General features: G+C 40.0%; 1 protein-coding gene across 7 annotated transcripts in view; it reads right to left on the bottom strand.

Annotated features, from left to right (window-relative positions):
• The window catches only part of ETV1 (ETS variant transcription factor 1), a gene marked incomplete at its 3' end in the record, with an annotated part of 65,757 nt that overhangs the window by 8,547 nt on the left and 34,698 nt on the right, over positions 1 to 22,512 (bottom strand). For 5 of the 7 annotated variants that reach the window (XM_082014831.1, XM_082014833.1, XM_082014832.1 and 2 more), the window contains 5 exons: positions 22,127 to 22,256; positions 20,411 to 20,599; positions 16,319 to 16,566; positions 3,278 to 3,373; positions 837 to 905 (listed from right to left, as the gene is read on the bottom strand). In XM_082014831.1, the coding sequence (XP_081870957.1) occupies positions 837 to 905; positions 3,278 to 3,373; positions 16,319 to 16,566; positions 20,411 to 20,599; positions 22,127 to 22,256 (732 nt within the window). The remainder of the gene's footprint in view (positions 1 to 836; positions 906 to 3,277; positions 3,374 to 16,318; positions 16,567 to 20,410; positions 20,600 to 22,126; positions 22,257 to 22,512) is intronic. The other 2 variants (XM_082014834.1, XM_082014837.1) reach the window with 2 other exon arrangements.

The following is a 22,512-nucleotide window of genomic DNA, read 5'->3' as shown; positions in this document are numbered from 1 at the left end:
AATAAATAAAGCTGGACATACATACACTAACACAAAGAAGCCACTCTAGCAAATGGTCTCCAACTGGTCTCCAAATTAAGTTCCCAAAGTTGCAGACTAACAGAGTCACTGGCAAGAAACACTGAGTCCATCTACTTTGTCTATAATGAAATAAATCAGAAATCAACTGAGTTACACCAGGCGACTGATTTTACATCACAGTAACTGAGGATAATTTGAGCAATTCATTTTAATTGACCTCGGAATCCCTCTTGAAAAAAAAATCTGTTGTAATGGGTACTGTTGTGAAAAGATCATTGATTTGTTATCAATCCCACCGAAAAATAAACTACTAGTACAATGTTTAACATGGTGCAAATACAGTGACACAAATGCAAAAACGTCCTATATACTCACTCGCCACTATTCATCACTTCACAGACAGAGACACAAGAGGCCTGACCCTCAATAAAACCAAAGCTGCTGCTTTCACTGCCATTTTGTTAATTATAAGAACAGCTTTCATTAAAATCTCAAACAACAAGCGGTATGTGATCATCAGTGCAATGGAAATCCTCCTATTACTTCTCAACAGTACAGGAACCGAGCTCCTCGGCCGCAACTCTTGATACAGCATCTTTTGCTGGCAAAGGCCGAACAACATCCTATTGAAAAGGAGACTTTGGTTTCAAGAGACAAAGGTCAGCTTTGGTTGGGCGCACCACAAATGGTGTGTTAAGGAATCCTAAATTGGAACGTTACCAAGCGTTTTTGATCAGCAACAGAGAGAAGTCCCTCATCTCTTCCTTTTTGATGTCCCCACACAAGAAAAAGAAAGCGAGATGTGTCATACATACCGTCAAACTTCTCTGGAACAACGCAAGTGTCATCATAAAATTGCCTAGGTCCCTTTTCATACATGCAGCCTGTAAGTTAACAAGAGAGAGGTGTTTATATAAAAGATGCATGGAGAAAGAAGAGATCATAGGCTTAATGCCAGAGGGAACACTAAGTCATAGAGGAATCAGATTATTAATATCCCACATCCTTTACACACCGCCCAATCGCAACATTTTGGCCTCAGTACAGGGGTGTTTAATTAATGTGTGCATTCCCAAAAGACTGTTAATCTCCACCTGCAAAAATGAAAAAGCACCCATTTTTCTCTATGATTTATCCCAAAATGTTTGTCTCATTTCCTGTTTGAACTAGCACGGCTTTGACTTTCAACCATTAGTTCCCGTGGGCCTTCTCCCCGCGAGACCAAGAAAGTCCTATTCGGTATTTCCTCGCCACGCTCACAGAAGTCACCCCGCTTGATACTTCTCCAATTAAGATCATTCTGTAAAATTTCATTTTTATCGTTAAAATACACTCTCTACAACCCTGCATTCTTTCTAGCACTCTTTTCTGCACACACTCCTACTGTTGAGTATTATTTTAATGTTTTGCTTTAACCAGAACCATATTGCATGCCAGTATCAGCCTCACCGGTGCTACTTAGTGAGACAAAACATCTCCTCTCCTGCTTCCCTATGGCCCTCCTTTTGACTGTGCAAATATTACAGAAGGCCTTTTTGCCATACGGTTGCAATGTTTGGTTGGGCTGGTTTTTGCACTGTGAAGCTGAGGAGGAGGAGGCCCATCAATTAATTTTTTCCAATATACCATTTCCCGGTTCCATAGGCCTGGTCTACATTCAGCATATTAAAAAAACATTTTATTTAATGTGCCCAGATTACCAAACAATTCAAATTGCTTTGTGCAACTACTCTGTCCTGCCCGTTATTTACCACTCTGCCTAGCTTTGTGTCATAAAGTTATCTATTAACTTTGTTCCGTATCTTTACTGAAAATGTTGAATAGCAACACTCCTGATTATCAATTCCCACAGAACTGTAACAGAAACAATCCATTCAGAAATGATTGCCCAGTGACAGCCACTTTTAGATCTGTCAGTTGGCCAGGTCTTAATGTATTTAATGTGTACTTTATTGATACTGCTTTGTGCTAACTTCTTAATCAGAATGTAATGCAGTGGCAAACTGAATGCCATAAAAAGTCTAACTATATAATACAAGTTTCTTATCAATCAAACTTTGAATCTCAACAAAGATTAGAATCAGATTTGACATGACCTTTATTCCATAAAATGGAAAAAATATTGACTGATTTCCAAATACAGAAAACAAATATTTATTGAACATCGCTGCTTTTTCTACGTCATTCGTAACAATTTTACCACCTCCAAGTACTTATGAGTGCACAACATGGCTAAGACTGTTTTTCCACTATCTAGGCTGTGATTAAAACCCAAAGCTGTTGACCTTAGCCCTGCAGTGGATTTTTCCCTGATTTCTCTCACCTCCCTTATCAAGCTTCTATACTTCATATAATTTCATATACCAAGACTGTTATACATTTCCATCTCTTGTTTCACCCTCCTTATTAAATACTACCTTTTATTTCTATTTTCTACCTTCATTCTACCCCAGAAGCAGCTGGGCTTTTAGCCAGACTTGTTATCTTTCCACTAGTGAATGAAGTCTTACTAGAGGACTTTGATTCATATATCTGTCTGAATTCTCATCAATCTCAAAAACAATTTCCTTCATGCTTGTGAAATTTGCCCCTTGGAAGAAAAACAAATAAACCCTAAAGAAACAGACCAAAAAAATTATATACTGACAGGAAAGATACACCAAAGCAAAGGAGTGCAGGGTACAACCTCTCTTTCAGTGGTCATTTTTAATTAGTTCTGTTGCCCTTCTTATTTTTAATATATATAAAGTGCTTTTACTCAGAATTATTAATTTTGATAATGAACTAAGCTCTGCCCTACTGAAGTCACTGAGAGTTTTGGTATATATCATATGGCGCACAATTTGGGCCTAAGGAGCACCAAAACACTGCAAAAAATATAACAAAAGGAAAAGGCAAAAACCTTCACTAAAAACTTTTTAAAGTATAAAATAGATTACTTAACAGTTAACTGAGCCTGTCACACCAATAGCCTGGAAAGTATCACTTGAGCAGAACGGGTGAAATGGACAAATTTTTAAGTGTCTCTGCCTTTCAACTGCTAGAGGCTCTGAAAAGCAGAATGAGTAAATTCATAGTAAAATTGCTTCTACCCTGATATCCTGTGGCACCATAGGAAGCTACAAGAAAATCAGTGCCTCAGAAACTCAAGACTTGGAAGGGAAAGAAAGACGATGCAAGTCTTCCCAGCAGCAGAATTAAACCAGTGAACCCCAAATCCCTTCAGGCTTTTTAATTTTTTACTTTTCTCTTGTACAAAAGCAATACATAATAGAAAACTTAACTTCTGTTCTGTTTGGGTGAGCCAGGAAGCCTTCTTGCCTCATGTAAATGGAATGGCAGCTAGGCACTTCTGAAAGGAGAAGACGACAATGCTAGTCAAAAGACTGTCTGGAATTAAAAGCGTGCAGGTTATCAATGAGACAGGCTGCAGGCAGAAGAGCAACAAAAAGGATGGAAGTTACAGCAAGGGGGAACCTGTCAACACACAGTCAGCATTTCAGAGCAGCACGCACGAAGCATGGCAGAGGAGAAAATCATAATGGGAGATCATAATCGTAATCATAGATCCCACGTAACATAGGCACTTGAACTCAAATTCGTACTGTAATCAACTTTGCTAAAAGCTGACTCCCATGACAATTACACTTTAGACTATTCACAGACCAAAAAATCCACACAAGACATTACTAGTATTTTAAACCCTGTGCTTGTACATCAATCTTTGTAACTAATTCAACCTAACATTTTTAATCAATTACACAGAAAAGCCTGCCCACCACACTGGAGACAAACTCTACATTAATACAAGTAATGCCAGTGTGAATTTAGAGTAGGATATCGCTTTTTAGACTCTGGTTAAGGATTTGAAGGGTTAATGAAATTTTCTGCAATTGCTAAACATTTAATCTAGGAATTCAGATTCATCAATTTTACCCTCCACTTGTACATCCTTAAACAAAAAAAGACATACATGCTCGCCCCTCCAAATTAGTGCACACATTCTAAGTAATACAGACATTTATTTGCCATTCCCATCTCTACTCAAATCTGCAAGAAGAATGAGAGAAACCAAACAGAAATAATGAAAACAGTGTTCTTTAAATGTCTTTCTATTTTTTCCCCGTGTCTTGCACAGTTTGCAAGTAGCCACATCCTGTGCACAGGGACTTGCAAACAGAAATACACCATAAATGTTTGCCCTTCTAGACCATGTTTAACCCACTTCTTGGATATCAAAAGTCCTGCTTAACAAGTCTATTTGATCTTGTGATAAACTCCTACCCTAAGCTACGCAATCTGTTACCAGTAACTTGTAACTCTTTAAGAGATGCAAACAGAGGTCGAAAGAGCAGACATTATTTTTCCAACACTGCCTACAGACTCTTTCAGACTGTGATTCCAAATTTCACTGTTCACTGACTAGTGATGAGTATCAAAGATTTGGCAGGATAAGAAAATGAGGTTTTACACTGACTTCACAAAACAAGCGAAACACAGGGCAGTAATAGTAAGTTTCCTCTAACAGTCCACGGTGTCTCTTGCACATCTGTGCCGAACTCTTCATTACCTCCTCTCTCGATGAAACGCTCAGTGCCTGCCTGCTCAGGCCTCGAGAATCTCTATCGTCTCAGGCAGCTATTCTGAGCAACCACAGGAACTGGTGATTCAGTGATCACACGAGTCAAGTATGGCTCTGTAGACTAGAACTCAAGGCTACAAGTAGTGGTTCACCTGCAAGGAATCACTCATGTTACCAAGATTGAATTTTAAGGAGAATGGAAAAATCTGCGTAAAAAAAAGAGGAAGTTGGAAAACTGAAACAGATGTTATTTTCTATTTTAGGTAAAAATTCACTAGTATTGGCAGCAAAACCCTTTTTGACTCATGAACTCCACTCCTGCAAAGTGATACAGCAGAGTATACGGAATCAAGAATTATGTACGCATCCAAGAAGTTATGTTCTTAGCCAATTTGGGGTTTCATCTCCCATGCTCCTAAGTCAATTATAATTAACATCTGGAGTCTTTTTAAGGCGAGCATTGTTTGTACCAACATTACTTAATCTTCTGGTTAGCTTGTGCTTAAACAGTCCACAGAGGACCGAAAAATACAGCAAGGAAGAGTTTATTTCTCATAAAGTAACTAGAGTCTTGTTATCCTAAAGTGCTATCAGTTAATTTATGACTATCAGAGTGGGTCAGACTCTAATCAAATTGTAGAAACATTTCCAAAGCGATTATTCAATCAAATGACTAACATGGTTAATTAGGAGCCATAAACATTGCTCTGAAGTTCATCAAAGTAATGACTTGCCCAGAAAAATTACTGCTAATTAAATTGCCTGCTGCTTTCATTTCTACCTTATCTAATAAAAAGTCCAACCAATGAAATTTAGCATTGCAGTTTTAAATTGTACTAAATGCTTGACTAAGACCCAGAAGTATTTTTACTAGCTAAGCGGAGCTACTTCAAAAGAAAACATTTTAGTGCAGAAATTACAGAGCAATTATATGTTTTCTTCTCCTTAAAGCATTGTTTCAAGACAACAAATGAGACAGAATTAGGCATGAAATACTTCCAGGGCAGGATCCAAGTGTTTGAGGTGACTGATTCTATCACCTCTTAGCAATTTTCAGTCTTTGAAGAAAAATGTGCCTGGATTTAGGATACACGACAAGCTTATTTCAGACTTTTAATGAAGTAGTTCACATTGTAAAGTTACATCATCTCAAGAACAGCAAAGATCCTTTAAAAAAACCAAACTAACTAAAAATATGGAGACATAAAAAATTTAATTTATCTTAGAGGTCATTCTTCATTGCTCCTCTTACTAACAGCAACATAGCAGTCATCTTAAAACAATTAATATGGCCTTTATATCATGTTGGTTTGAAACCATTTTTTCCCCAGTAGGTGTTATTTTAAAATTGCATGTAATGTAGACAGTGCAGAAATTGCTTCTCATCTGGGAATGTCACAGAGAAAAATACTGGAAATAAGCTCTGCTGTGCCTTAATCAAAATACATCAAAGCAAAAAAAGCCCAAACAGACTTCCTCAGGACAAGAAAAATCTGCTACTGAATTTAACAGGCACCGGTTCTAAGTTTCATTATAGAGTAAGACACTTAAGTGGTCCCTTGGTAAGGAAGTATTTCCTATTAATTACCATATCAGAATTTAAAGGGTTAGGTTGTCTCAGCCCTGTATAATTCAAAGTGGGTACGGAATCCTTAAATTCTCTTTTCCAATTGTTTTTCAGAGATAAGGAGCAGGTTTCAGATCCACAATCACAGAAACAGAATTTCCCCTGCACAGAAACAAACAGAATTTCAGCCCATGTCCCCAGCCAGGAGAGAGATGGGGAAGACAAAGCTTCATGCAGACAACAGGATGAAGTGACTGTCTTCTCCTGAATGAAGCAAGAACTGGAAACCTGAAGCAGGATTTATTCTTCAGCGGTTCCTGTGGTTCTGACCTTACATAACCTTTCTGAGGACACGTTATTACATTACACTCTCACTCTGAATTACTTTTTAGTTCATTTTATCAACACCATCTGAAGATTTGGAGGCCCACGGCACTGCCTGTGTGCATGTGACAAAGCAAAGTGCAATACAGAGGTACCGCACAACGTACGTGCATGTGCAGAGAGAGATGGGAGACCAAGGCTTAGAAGGTGCATACATCTGCAACAGGGTGGGTGAAGAAGTTGAGCTACCTGCCTGGCCTTGGTCTCTGCATGGCAGTTCAGATGAATGGTGTGGTGTACTGGTGAGCGGCTGCCTTACGCACCAAGCCTGTTTACAAGTCATAGAATAATGGAATCATAGAATCATTTTGGTTGAAGAAGACCTTTAAGATCATCGAGTCCAACTGTTAACCTAGCACTGCCAAGTCCACCACTAATCCATGTCTCTAAGCACCACATCTACATATCTCTTAAATATCCCCAGGGAGGGTGACCCAACCACTTCCCTAGGCAGCCTGTTCCAATGCTTGGCAACCCTTTCCCTGAAGAAATTTTTCCTAATATCCAATCTAAACCTCCCCTGGCACAACTTGAGGCTGTTTCCTCTTGTCTTATTGCTTGTTATTTTGGAAGAGACCAACACCCACCTCGCTACAACCTCCTTTCAGGTAGTTGTAGAGAGTGATAAGGTCTCCCCTCAGCCTCCTTTCCTCCAGACTGAATAACCCCAGATCCCTCAGCTGCTCACTGTAAGACTTGTTCTCTAGACCCCACCACCAGGGTGCTGGACACACTCCAGCACCTCAATGTCTTTCTTGTAGTGAGGGACCCAAACCCACACACAGTATTTGAGGTGCAGCCTCACCAGTGCCAAGTAGAGGGGCACAATCACTTCCCTACTCCTGCTGGTCACACTATTTCTGATACCAGCCAGGATGAGGTTGGCCTTCTTGGCCGCCTGGGCACACTGCTGGCTGTCGACCAACACCCCCAGGTCCTTTTCCACCAGGCAGATTTCCAGCCTCTATTCCCCAAGCCTGTACCATTGGCCTGGCGTTGTTGTGACCCAAATGCAAGACCCAGCACTCAGTCTTGTTGGATTACATACAATCGGCCTTGGCCCATCAATCCAGACACCTGAACTCATCTTCAAGTCCCTCAAGCTCATCGAACACCTCAACTCATACATTAAAGTCGTCTCCTTCCCTACAGGCATAAAATAAAGTGATGACACTAAAACTGGAACCTTCTTACGGTTTGCCTACCTACTTCTCTGATTTATACTTTATTGCCAACTAAGTCATGTTAAGAACAGAAGCAATTCCCAGTGGATACAGTCAGTCCTGTAATTTAACTTACACCATATACTCCTCAGTTGTCCTTTCGGTCTGAAAAGTAATTGCACAGGCTTTGGCTCCTATTTCAGCAATTCAGAGTTGGTATATCTCTACAAACAGACTTAGTATGTGCTGTGTCAATTGTCTTCCCATAGGCAAGAAACATACTGCATGCAGATCCTTTCCCTTTGTGCTACTGGGCACAGAAGGGCATGCACAAGCCCCTTGGGTAGCTGGGACCAGCCTAGCTCCCAGGTGCCCTTCACACGTGTCAGCCTGACCCCGTGCTACATACGCTGCGAGTACGCCAGTCCTCCCTTCAGTGCCTTGCAGGGCTTCGCCAGGTACTTCCTCGTGCAGCGCAAGCATTTCTCTGGTATATGCAGAGGTGTTTGGTGCAGTGCGAGAGATTTTTACCAAGTGCAGAGACAAAGCTAGCCTTCTGAAAATAAAACGATTGAGCTAGAACACATCATACTTTTGGCCTCATACTTACTAAGGTCACGATCACGTTGCAAGTAACTTTTCTGTTCACGGATTTCCAAGAGCACGGACAAACTGTTTACAAAGGAGCGCTTCGTCCACCGCTGAAACACATTTAGCCTTATGGTGGAAAGCAGCTGTTTACCACCTCTGAGCAGCTCTGACCAGCTCAAGGGTGAAGAGCAATACTGAAATCACGGGAAAACGGACAGGGCTTTTTAGGTAAGAAAGGCAATTCTTCAGACTAAATCGCAACAAGTGGCTAAGGTGGCACCAGGCATAACTAAGAAAAATCCCTGATCTTTGTTTTGCAGGGAGAAGCACCAAATGATGCTTTTTGATCATGAAACCTATGATTTTGTAAACCTGCAGAACACATTTAGATTAAAAAAATTGTATGTCTCTCCAAAAAGAGACATTCAGGTAGAAATACTGTAACTAATGACAATCTCCCTATACAGGAATTGATTGAGTACATTTCACAACTCAAATACTGGTTGATTAGGTTTTAGTTCAACCACTTTTAAAAGCACTACCCTTTCAGAAGCTATGTAATTACAACAGAGTCCTACAAATTGATAAAATCCTGGCATTACGAAAGTCAGCATTATTTTTTTCATTAGCAGGTTCAGCGTGAAAAATGTAGGTGCGCTGGAGTTACATGGGTGAAAATAAGAGTCACTATCTTCTCTAAAAATCAACCTAAAAATTAAGTATTCTTTTCCCTGATCATTATGCAGTTTAAAAACATTCAGAATGGAAGGTTTTGCTTTTCATTTTGTCTGTCAATACCCTTTGTACCAGCAATTAGGAAAAAAAAAAAAATATATCTGGAAGTATGTGCACTCATAGATACACATACATTCCTTTACCAGCTAATTAAAAATTTGTTAAGTTTAATTTCTTATATCTCACTTGACAAAAACCTACTGGAGACTAGATTTGGCCGCACCAGTTCGTGTCTAAGTGGAATTATTACACACATAGAGAAAGAAAACCTTAAGCAAACAGCTTCCTTTCCACAACTTTGGTTTTTAGATCTATGACAACATCTAATGCATTTTCTGAGACCAGATGTCAACAGCCTGTCTAGGCGATGCGTAACTTTTTATACAGCAGAACAGGAAAACAAAGGCTCATACATTCAGCTCTGAATTGAAATTCCACATGGAGCTGATCTTTTGAGCACACTTTAAAATCATGTATTTGCTTTTATTAACCTCAGTAACTGTAAAATGTATTTTAAACATCACATCCCCTTGAATTCAACAAAAGACAGCAGTATTTTCTCTCTCCCTCGTTCCTTTTGTTGGTAATCTTACTGCAAAAATGTCTGTGTTGCTTTTTCTCCCCCGCCCCATCCCCTGCCTGTAAAATCGAAGTTGGACAAACACTGCACGGCTGAAGTGACATATTTGAATGGAATTCAGACCAACCAGTTCCTGTTTATGTTTCTGATTTGAGAATGTAGCCCTCTCATTCACTATACATTAGAAACACACCAAGGCCATAAATGGTGTCAGGTTACAGGCAGGCAGGGCCAAGGAGCATTAATCATTACTTTAAGGCAACTGGCAAAAGCAGCAGCTGAGGGAACACTACACCCTTCAGCTCCGCATAAATGGACATTCCAGGGTTTGGCGTGTGTGGGTTGGTTTGTTGGTTCTTCCCCCCCACCCCCCCGCCCCCTTCAGCATCCATTTTATGAATGAAACTTCAGGCTGCACAGAGTCCATTCATATAAAAGCTATGCTCACAGGGCTCGGTCTCTCGGGATCAATCAGTCTTGGGTAAGGCTGATGTGATTGGTTTAAGGCAGGCTTCAGCCTTCCATTACTGATTTAAAATGCAGCCTGTGTCCATTTGACCTGCGTTAATGCACAAAGAGTAAATCCAGACTGCGCTCTCAATCCTCAAATCAAATCATTAGCCAGTGCCACTTACTGTAACTGTAGATTTAGAGGATATTTATCCATTTCTTTGAAAAACAGGGACTGCAGGACAATTTTTCAGATCGTATTGTCTGCTTTTGAGAGGAGAAATACACGTATGGTCTCCTGCCTATATGCTCACATTAACTTGGTGTTCAGGTTTTCCTTTGTTCGTGAAAATAATATTACAAAATGAGTTCTATTCAACTACAGCTTTCTTTCAGACAGAATTAGTGAATAGAGGAAATCAGCTAGATGGGAAGCAAGTGAAAAGTTAAAATTCTGCCTTTCATAGTGATCTTCTGAAGTCCAGGTTTCCCAAGTTTCCCCCTCAGATGCTATTATTTTCTACTGTCATACCATCCAACAGCAGGTTTGTGTTTATATGTGTTAAGAGAAAGTACACAGGGAAGTGCAGCTTAACTACTGAACAAAATCCATGCTCATTCACTGAAGCAACGCAGCAAAGACAAGCTCCTGAAACACAAGGATGAAGTATTTTAAACCACAGAAATTAGACTCGGGAAAACAGCAAAACCAAAAATGAGGAGGGGAGACTTCTTAAACCTACTGAACTCAAGAGCAAACCCCTACTCCTTGGCCCCTCCTGCCTTTACGCCAGCCAGATTTTCATTGAGCACAATTGTACTGCTGTGTAAAAGAACTTCTTTAAGGCTGTAAGGAGATGCAGTTTTGAGATGTGCATACTGAAGTACCATATCCAGGAAAAGGATGGAGTCAGTTCTGTTTCACAAAGCACGTTATAAAACCATCTTCAAAAATACTGCAAATATTTGCAGCCTGACCCAAAAAAAAAAAAAAAAAGGAAAGAAAAAGAAAACCTAGAGAGAATTTTAGGAAAAGATTAAGCAGATGAAGGATTTATGAAGAAAGATCTCAACGAGTCACCCAGACAGACTAAGAGTATACATGCAAACTGTCTACAGAGATTTAGAGGTGGTATGTTAATACCAAGGAATTGTGTAGGATGAGCCAAAGAGGTGTAGCTATGAGCAAGGGAATGGACCTGATCAAAGGGAAACTTCAGGCTTACGATCAAGAAATATTTAACTGTGAAGTCTATTAGTCTGGGAAATAATCTCCTAGGGGAATAATTGTAGTAATAATCTTAGCACTCATACAGTGCTTTATGTTTTCGAAGCACTGTGCAAAAATTAGCCAATATAATTAAAGACAGTAGTAGAAGCACTATGAGTTGTGTCATTTTAAATGCTGCACTGGTCAATGCACCAGAGAATATCCTGGAAAAAGCAAACCTGCACTGACTCTGACTGACAGCTCAGATTTCCTTTTTTCCTTCATACTAGCACCTCCAAATGTCTAAAGTTTACCTCCAAGAAGTACAATAGAATATCCAACTGTTGTTTAAAAAAAGGAAAGGAAAAAACCAATCTGCAAATAAATATACTTCCAAGAAGTAAATTTATTTTGTTCCCTTGAAATTTTAATTCAACACATTCTCTTATGCTGTTCTGCAAACTCCCAAATTTAAGGACATGTCAGCTGATCTCTAGGGAAGAATGTGCTGCTAGGGAGCTTTTTCCACATTAATTTGCATTGATTTGCTTTTCAAAAAAACACCACATCAGATATTAGAGAGGACTCTTGCTTTTTATTCTGTTCCCAATCATTAGGTAAATACACACTTATAACATGGATGGTAGAATGCTAACAACATCCTGTATCTATGAGAGAAAACTTGGGATGTTAAGAAGGGTCATAATTACAACTTTCTGGGCAACCTTGATACAACTCCTTTTCTGCAAATGAATTATGATACAGCCTTTTGCCTCAGCACTCTTGTCTCTTGAGTGCACAGGTCAAAACTGTTTGGGGGAGGGAGAGAGCCATGCAGTAAACAGCTTTGCAGGTGGAGCCCCTGTTTCATTTGTTAGAGAGGCTGGAAGTTGTGTACTTAATGAGGCAGAACATTCCAAGAAAGGAAAATACGACTTCAAGATTAATACAGCCAAATGGTCAATTTTAGGCCCCAACAAAGTCTGTTCCACCCCAAACAAAGTTTTCCAAAGTAATCTCATCGCTTCTGCCAGACTTTTCATATGCATTTCTTATTTTTGCAGTGCTTACACAGGCACCCTCATATAATGTTCCCGTGCTTCCTCGCCTAGAAATACAAAGGAAGTCCCTAGGAGCTAAGCCTTGAGCATATCTAATACATAATGTTCTTTAAAAATTATCCAGTCCTAACTGGATACCCAAAATAAGGAGCTGCATACATCTGATGTGTCCCTCAGTCTCCGCTCATCTCTCAACGGAGGGGCAGTTCCTCATCCATTCTAACATGCCAACACAAGGTATTTATTGCTTGTGAGGCCTCAGGAATTAAAAGGATGAGCAACCCAGAAAGCAAGATACGGAGCCTAATAATTCTGCCCAGATAGTTCCTTCTTTAAGTGATGTGATTATTATTTTGGAAAAAAACTTTGGAAGTGACAGGGACAGAATCATTTAGATTTCTAAGGTCCATTCAAGTGTATTAATCACTTGAGGCTACCCTGCAATGTAACAGTGAGAGTAGCCCTGCTAATGCCTCTGAACTGCTCAAGAAAGACTGAATCTATCTATATTTCAACAAATTCCTGGCAATCGGTAATAAGTACATGCCAGCAATAATTCCTCCCATACTTATCTCTTAACACCACTGTGTGACAAGTTTCAAAGTTCCCAGTCAAAGACGTGGTCACAGAAGAACTTTCCAGCCAGAGCAACTATTTCAATTTGGCAAAACAGAGTAAGAGATTTAAACTTAACAATTTAAGATGTCATTTTAAAACTAGACTTTTAATATTAAATTGATACATGCATAGCTAGAGTTGTACCTTAGTAAATTTGCAAATACACTACATTAGGTAGGGAGGATCAAGCCTGCAAACATCCTGCTTCAAAATAAAGCCCAGAATAGATGAAACATCTCAAGTTTGGCCCTTGTGTTTAAATAACTGAATACATTAATTGAATTCTAAAAGTGCTAACTATACAGGAATGCCCACTATTAACCCTTGTAAACCAAGGCCTTGGGAAGCCTTCTGGGGTGTATTCATTAATGATGCAAAATCACAAAGCTCTGTACGTCCTTGGCTGCATCTTTGTGCTTAAAGCTGCTAGATAAAGCATCAAGTACTATATACATCTGACTGGCAGCCACAAAAAAAAAAATCCGAGGCAGAAAATAAGGACTGATTGATTGAACATGTATGATGCACTGCGACTTCTAGAAGTGTGGATGGATAAGGAAGAGCTTCTACTCTGTTGACATTTTTCTTTTTCCATTATCTCAAACATTCTGCAGTAGAAATTGCATACCTGCAATTACAATTACAACTAATTGATCTGCCATTTCCCATGTCATAATTAATGTCATGTTTTAATAGAGTTATAATCATTCCATAATAATGCTTTTCATTCACCAGTTTCCCACAAAGTATAAAAGTACAGTGCACAAAAGCAATGAACTTTTATGAGGCTCTTTCAAAAACATCCCAAAAGGAACATCTTGATGTGTTACAATGAACTTTTTAAACACGTTTCTATATTCTTATCTGAGCTGCAATAAAATACCATGCAAAAAGACTTTTCACTCTGGCATTCCTTCTTCCCTGAACATCCATAGGTGAAAAATGAAATCAATGATTCAGTGACAAATACATTATGTTTCCTAAGGGGTTATTTAATGTACTCTTAGCAAGGATGGAAAATTATGGTTTCTAGAGAACAGATGGTAACAAGACAAAATATCAACAGACCACAGTTGTTGACTGCAATTTATGGAGTGTACAGATGTGTCAACTTAAATGCAGTGATTCTGAGGCCAATAAAAGTACTTCCTGATACCAACAGATTAATTTTTCATGACCGCTGGTTACACAGCTATTACATTTTTAAAAACTAATTATTCATCTATAAAAGAAACAACAATTTTGCTTGAACATCGTTACTATGAAGTGGAATGTTGCTCTTGCTGGCACAAAAAAAAAAAAAAACAAAGGCATGACCAGATTGAATACAAGTTTGCCATCTCCCTTTCAGAGTAAAACTTCCCTTTTTTCCATAAAGAATATTCCATAGAAAGACAAATGCTAGCAGCCAACTCAGATTTAAAGTAATAGTATGCAATAAGGAGATCCCACTTCCTAGCCAAATATGAAGCATGCTTACAAAAGAGCCTTTTTTCACCCTTTAATTTAGCAGGACAAATAACGGTGCTTGTGAAGGTTGCAAGGGACTGGCAGTGCCTGAAGCTGCAGTCCCCTATTTATTATCCATTGCCACGTGAACTATGCAGACAGTCTCTCCCACGCTGCTATGTAAGACTGAAGACACGTGACTGCAACATATCTCAGAACCTTCATCAATGAACACGTGTAGTTCTAGATCTAAGCCTTGTAATCTGAGCTCATTTTCATCTTGTCTTCTATTTCAACTTGGAGAAGTATTTCACTCTTGGTCCCCTCCCTGTATAGGCCTAACGCAAATTAGGTTACCTAAGGATTGGTTCTTGTCAAGAGTAAGAAAGGAGAAAACAGCTCTACTTTCCAAATTCCCCTGCTATAACACTGGGGATATATTCAAACGTATCTCTAGCAAAGAGATAAATTCAGAACCAGGCACTTTACAACAACGATACCATAAAAGAGACCACTAAATAGACAATGTGAAGTTAGCTACAGAAAGGACAATAAAACCAAATTCTCCACTCTATCAAATTGGAAGCTAGTCTGCCATGGGCTAAACTTTCAAAGGAGACCTCACCTCAGCTGCCACGTAGCCTTTGGGAAATAAACTGCAAAAGCATCTAACTAGAGGCTAAACCAGCAGGAAAGCACTGCAGTAACGCAGCACCCTGAAGAGAGAGTCAGACCGAAGTCAGACAGGGCCACCCACCCCCCTGCCCCACTCAGGGTGCATGTGTACGAAAGAGCTGCACCCTCCTCCGGCAGCATAGCAAGGACTCACTGAAATCCCTCCCTTTCAGCCCTGTGGCATACACGAAGCAGGACAGAGGCAGAGACTGAAGAGTAGCTGCAGAAATCACTTACACTGGAACTGGAAAACGTGTTCCGATTGCATTGTCTCAGCTCAGTACTGAGCAACTGTTTACCCTACCTAGCCCGCTACATGCTGGTTTAACTTCAGCCTCCCTCCACACCACCTCCAGCTTCCTTCTCCTTGTTACTTGGAACTCATCACTAAACTCCTTTTTTCTTTCCCTAATTCTCTCTCTTTTCCCAAGAACAATATAAATATTATATTTAGATGGTGGCAAACATTTACAATGTTATTCCCTTAATTTATGTTTTTATCCTTTCTACCGCTTATCTTTCTATTTTGACCAGAAGCTATTGAGAGCTGGCTCTGCCACCACCTCCTCTGTTTTGTATTGTCCGTAGAGCAATAAGGATCCATTCCAGTTGCCCTATAAGCACAATCATAATAAACATTATTAATAGCAACAGCGTATTCTCTACATCAGCAACCTGGCATCACAGATTATGTACCTCCACAAAACACAGCAGTATGCACAAACTGAGAAGCTGACACCAATTTGGCTGATTCTTCTCCCTCATTGGTTTTATAGCTGTATAAACCCCACTTCAGCGGAGTTACTCCTGATTTAAAGTAGTGCAAGCAAGAGGAGAAAGAGTCCTCTATTTCTGGCAGATAAATGAAAGAGCTCGTAAAACGGAGCACACAAATTCAGAGGTCAGAGATGACATAGTACAGAACAACCCCTCTCTGAAGCAAAGCTCAATTTTGCACCCATGATTTTTTCTCCCCCGGCTTCTTTAACCCGTGCACTGTCTGGCCAGAGAGTTCTGGAAAACGGAATTCTTTACAGAGCAAGCAACAGCAACGGTGTCATGAGATATGCTGTACTATGTAGCAATCTAACTACTTCATATATCAGACATAAATTACTTCAGGAGACTTACACGCTAAAAGAGCAAGTTTCAAGTCATACGATCAAAGCATCAATAGCACTAGCTTGGACTCATTCACCTACTATGCAGAAGTAAAGCAGAGTCTCACCTACCTGAATCATATGCAAAATCTCTAGGTTCCTGTTTAATCATCAGAGGAGGGGGAAAATTTTGACTGGCTGCACTGCCAACCATAGCATTGTGTTCATAAACGGGATCGTGGTACTCCTGCTTAAAACCTTGAGGCGGGAAAGGGATGTTTGGCTCAGACATCTGGCGCTGATACACTGGACGTCCTTCCCTTGGCATTGCAGGCAAAGGTGGGAAAGAATTGCAAGGTTCAGAGAGCTGGCGGCGAAATCTAGGACACAAGTTAGAGAGGTCATGTAAAGGACTTGAGCTACATTCCATTTCCCAAAGATCTTCACAGGTCATGATTAGTGGTTATGTCACTTTCTCAGTAGCAAACATTTTACTTATGATAATGCCAAGTGCTCCCATCAGGATCCCTTGCGTTGTAGAACAGTAACAAGCAAAGAAACAAAAAACCCCACCTATTAATACCAGTTCTAAGCCCTGTCTCTGCCACCATCCTCTTTGCTTTCAGTATCGTCCCTCAACAGCAGCGGCAAAGAGGAAACGCACCAGCTCCAAACCAGACGTCAGTACGGAGACTGACATCCTACCACAGTAACATGAAGGAGGCTTAGGTGGAGTCCTCTGCTCTTTCATGAGTATTGGCAACATATTGCTTGTACTCTAATTCACTCTTACCAGTCTTACCATTACACGGAAACCATTCTGACCACAACAAACACAAACACTTTGAATGAAGAGGACTGTCTGCCATAACATCGGGAATCCCTGCAGGGTAAAAGTCCATAGTTCTGCCCTGCCGGGGGTAGTGCTGTGGGAGATCTACCTGCAAGGCTGGCACTGCATTGCAGCTCTAATGGGAAGGGAATGAGAGCACCCCAGAAAAAGGAGAGGATGCAAATTTTTTTGAAGAGACACAGAGACTAAGAATTCCCCTCCCGCCTTAACTTGTACCCTTGGTCAATTCTACATGAAAGAAGTCATCCATACAAGCCACGCTGCCATTCACTCCTCCAAAATGCTCTTCAGCAGGCATAAAAACTGAGAATTCAGTTTTAAATTAACTTCATTTATACGCAACACTACTTGAGAACCTATGCTTGTTGTTTCTTCCATAAAACATACCTTCCTGAACCCAAAGGCCTGAATGTAATTACTTGGACATCTGCAGGTTCAGAAGCATAGAGAAGATTACAAAGATGCTATTTTCCCACCGTGCCCTGATGAACTGCACAGAGTCTTCCTGTCATCTCCTGCAGATTACCACAGTAGTGGTAACCACCACTGTAGTAATATTGTGTCTGCACTAATCCACAGCAGATGCAATGTTCTTGCAACAAACTGCTTACTAGTCCTGTTATCACTCAACATGAACACGACACACTTCAAAAAAAAAAAAAAGAAACCTGTGCTGTTCTCTGCAAGTTCCTCACTTTCATATTGAAAAAAATCAAGAACTAATCATTCCTCAGCTTCCTGTACTTTGGATCTGAACTGACTTTGGTTCACGCAAGCAAAAGCAGACATTCTCTTGGAGAAAACTGGGTGAGTGAAGAGGAATTTGGGGGTTTGATTGCACAGGCAATACAATCCTTGACTATCAACACGTATGCAGTACATGTTTCTGAAACAACTTAAAATCCACTAACGTCTGTCATAATACTGCTGTGAACTTGGTCTGACAAATATTTACTGTCATAGCTTAATTACAAATACTGTGGGAGCTACAGAGATAAAAACTGTTACAATGTAGTAGTGGTGACAAAATGAATTTTTTTAATGCTGCTGTAAATACTGTATTTCGCAGTAGAAAGAGTACTGCACTGTAACATTGGGTTTTGCAATTCCACCTACACCTGCAGAAAATAAACTTAGAAACTCAAATGTATTATGAAACAGTTAGGCTGACTGGCACTGCATTCATTTCCCTCTTTTCCTTTTTTCATTAGCCAAAAAAAGAAGCAGAAATTATCATTAAGAACTGTCAAGGAGTGAATCAGAAAATTGCAACTTGAAGTTAAAATAAGAAACAGGCTCACTCACAAAGCCTCAAAGGAAGTTAATAATACTTGTTGTACTGGAAGCTTTGTATGGAATCAAGCCATTTGTTTATACAAGTGGATTTGATTCCTGTTGGTACTTGTTAGGACCACTTATCGTTCATATATTCATGCCCTGTATGAAGATATATGGGCTGTATGTTCTAGATACTAATGCTATCTTATGCCACCAATGCATGTTCCAAAGATATATGCCTTGAGCTATAGATTTATATATGAACTCACGTATGTAGGTCATTTGTTTAAATGACATTTTCTGAATACAATCATTGTAGTAGCATATCACCTTGTAAATGGGGAAGATTTGATTTCACAGAAATATTTCGTACACATTTGTTTCAAACAATTGGAAGTGAGAAGATTCAAAGTAGGGAAAAATACCTTTCAGTGCAATTGTACCTTTCTTTAAAAAGAGATTTTTTGGCCTCAGTCAACTATTTTGGACTCACTAGAACACATGATGTTCTATCATAGAAGGAAAGCATTAGTGCATAATTCCCTAAAGAACATGAATATCAAAGACGGCGGGGGGGGAAGGGGAATCACGTAAAGAGCCTACAAAGCTTGTACAGAGCAAGTGTTACGGATATAGACAAATATACTAAGGTGTATGCAAATCTCTATAAATACTCAAATTAGGGCTGATATAGCTTCAGTACTCTCTTTACGAGTTGCTCTAAAACAAAACATTTTTTTCATCTGAAAAATCTTATTACTGCTCTCTGCACAGAAGCCATTTAGCTTCTGGAGATTTCAGTCTCCTGACAACTTGACTTTGGTGTATATACAGAAACACATTTATCCACCATCCTGTAATCAAAACTGCTGCTTGGCTTCACTGGGGGCCTGTGTGGTTAAACCACTGTCCACAGAGGGAAAAAAGGATGGTGACTATGGCAGCTGAAGGGGCCAATTCAGTGTTTCCTCACCACCAGGAGGGCTTGTAGAGAACGTTGGGTGAAATTTAAAACTATCTCAGCAGAGCACAAAACAGCAATATAAACCTTAGCAACCCCCTTCAGAAGTGATGTGCACAAATCCCTGGAGATAATAGCCCTTATTAGTGCGGAAGCATGCAAATTGCACTCCCAATAACTGTGATTTTCTTTTCAGGTGCTTCTTAATTTGCTAATGTTTAAGCGCTAAGTCGAGTTTCCGAACATATACATCTCTTTACATACAGCTGAAATTTTAAATGCTCAGAGCAATCACACAACACAGCAGACAAAAACGGGTTCATGCAATAAAGGTTAGAATAAATAGAATTGCATAAACAAGCGTTTGGTCTCAAAAATCAGAGAAATCCACTGAGCATATCTGCTGCAAAACTGAGCTAAGATAGATAGTCAGTTGTCTGGGGATTTCTAATGTACCAAAACAAAACAGGGTGACTTAAGGACAGTTTAAGCTTTAATTCTAGTCTCTAGCTCTTGCGGCTTTTACTCAGACTAATGTTATTTAAGCACAGTTTACATTGGCATCTTAGTTTGTTTGAAATGCTGTATTTCAAAAGGGGTTGGAGAAATGATCCACCCTTCCAAAGAGTATTCTGAAGCAGTAACACCGTAACATGGCCACTTATCTCTTAGGTGAATTGCTTAGTAAGAGGCCAGATATTTATAGCCAGGATCACGCCTGCTAGTGACTACACTACCTCACAGGGCTTACTAGCCTCAAGTCAGTCACAGAGTAACAGAATAGCCCAGGTTGGAAGGGACCTTGAAAGACCATCTGGTCCAGCCTTTCATGGGAAAGGGAGCCTAGAGGAGATTATCCAGCACCCTGTAATCACCCTCACCAGAGAGAAGCAGCAGGTCATTAAAACTCTGCCACTGCCAATATGAACTCCTACTGAAGTCCATCAAGTCGGGTACCAGCCTTTCATAAAACACATATTTCTGACACTCTGAACCGTGCTGGCTTTTCCTTGGTCCCCCAAGCCAAAAGGGAATAGCTGTGGGCAGGAAGCCAGTGTTACCCTATGGAAGAGACTTGTGACCATAACTGAAATGCCTTCTGCATGGGTCCATCGCGCATTTTGTGTTTTACCTGTGGTCCATAGGGAAGCTGTTGTCTTGAATGGACTGGGATGGAGGGAGATGGGTAGGGAAAACCCGGTCAGGTTTAGGAGTCTGAGCTGAGTTTGGGGAGGCATGGTGCAGCGGTGACACAGGAGTGCTGGATGGCGTTGGTGGGTTGGAGGGCCTCATTCCCACTTGTGGCTTCTGATCATAGGCACTATCAGTAAGGCAAGGGGAAGGAAGGTCAGGTTATTTTCTCTGGGGGAAAAAAAAAAAAAAGTAGCATCTACATCCAGAAAAAAAAAAGTGTCACACTTCTAAGTTTTTTTTACTATAGTTACCTTATTAACCAGTTTGAGGCAGAGGAATTCTCTACTTTACATTGTGAGAGCACAGAAAAAAATTATGTTAGAAGCAAGTGGTTCAACACAGTGTTTTCTTCTTTGGGACACGGAAATGTATTTTTAAATGATTCAGTCTTACGGTGACATTCTAACAGGAGATACACAAAATACATAGAAGTAGAAGCACCTGGACTAGAGCACCAAGAGCTGGCAGTGGCTGTCGAGACTCTTTTTTAGAGCCTGCACAAACCACAAAGTGAGACAGTAAAACAATACAGCTAGAGGGAAGGGATCTGACCCAGAAAAACAATGGTATGTTGGCTTAGCATCCCACACCAACATGTCAGCAGCCTCTCTCGACAGTTTGGGTTTTTTTTCCTCTCCCTCTGAAAAATAAAGTGCAGGTCCTACAAATACATAGATGCTATTGTCAAAGGTGTCCCAAATCAAGAAAGGACTTGGGCACACTTTGCACATCCCTCTTTCTAAACGGGAAAAATGGAGACATTAGGCAGATAGCAAGCACAAACTTGTGTAATTTCCTGTCAGGTCCCCTAGCTCCCATCAAATCCATCAATGTATGCATTTGATTTTTGAAATCAAAATCACACCTCTATGACTGGCAAAGGTGCCAGCCTTTTCCCCCCCCCCCCTTTCATATCCAAAAAGCTAAATGTAAATGCTTTAAGTGCTAGATGAAAGATGCTAAAATACACTGAAATATCAATAAGAAACCCTTCAAAGCTGACACTAAAAGAAGGAGTGACACGTAAGTGCAAACCAAAAGAAAGTCAATATAGAATGCAGTGGTATCAAGCCCCTCCACCACCCACAAATACATAAATCTTTTATTATCTAACCCTATAAAAGGAGGCAACTTGCTTTTGAATAGGTAACAAAGATGCAGAACCTAATGAAATACTATTTTAAATTGTAATCACCCCCAAACACACACATGTAACACCTGCAAAACTTGTCAAATAAATAATGTGCTGCTCAGAGCTGCCAATTTCTTGCCTGTTACACAAATCTCTCTCTCTTTCCTAATGTGTGTAATGCATTTTGAAAGCACTTTCAACACAACTCACAGAAAACAAGACACTCCTTCCTTCTGTTTCACGCTTGCACCCTGGGTTTTTAAACTCTGGCTGTCTCCCACGGAGAAGGAATGGGGAATATGCATTTTGATAAAAAACGCTGCTTTAAAATGGTTATGTAAGTGTTTGGTACAACTGTAAACAACTCCATCCGTGTTCATCAGCTAAATGCATTATCTCATCAGTCTGTTATCTGCTGAAGAGGTAACTTTTATAAGATCTCTATTATGGATTTATTACTCTTTACTCAGTTCTCATTTAGATCTGCAGTTCTCACTGTGAACATGCTCCTGACTGCTTTACCTGACATTGTACAGGCACTTTTCCCCATAACTGAACTTGAATGGTTGCTCTTGACTGCAAGCGGAGCCAAGTTCCGAACATGGGCTATGGGGTTCCTTCTTGATTTTCACAGGGAGACCATGAAAAGCCACTGGAAAGAGAAAGAAAATGCAATTAAAACCCAAGTACAATATTAACAATGAGCTTTCTCAAGTAAGCTAGACACTGCTAATTAAACACATGATTAATTAAACCATTGTAAAACTAAAAACAATATAGGAAATAAACATTTCAAATATTTCTTCGGGTGTCAACTGAAAAATAGACACCAGAGATCCTCACATTGGCTATTAGCACTTTTATTGTTTAATAGAATGATGGCCAGGATCCCATCTCATTAGGAGGAA

Source organism: Phaethon aethereus (assembly GCF_964289735.1).
Source record: "Phaethon aethereus genome assembly, chromosome: 2".
In the NCBI taxonomy this organism is placed as follows: domain Eukaryota; kingdom Metazoa; phylum Chordata; class Aves; order Phaethontiformes; family Phaethontidae; genus Phaethon; species Phaethon aethereus.
This window is presented reverse-complemented; position numbering and strand designations above follow the sequence as displayed.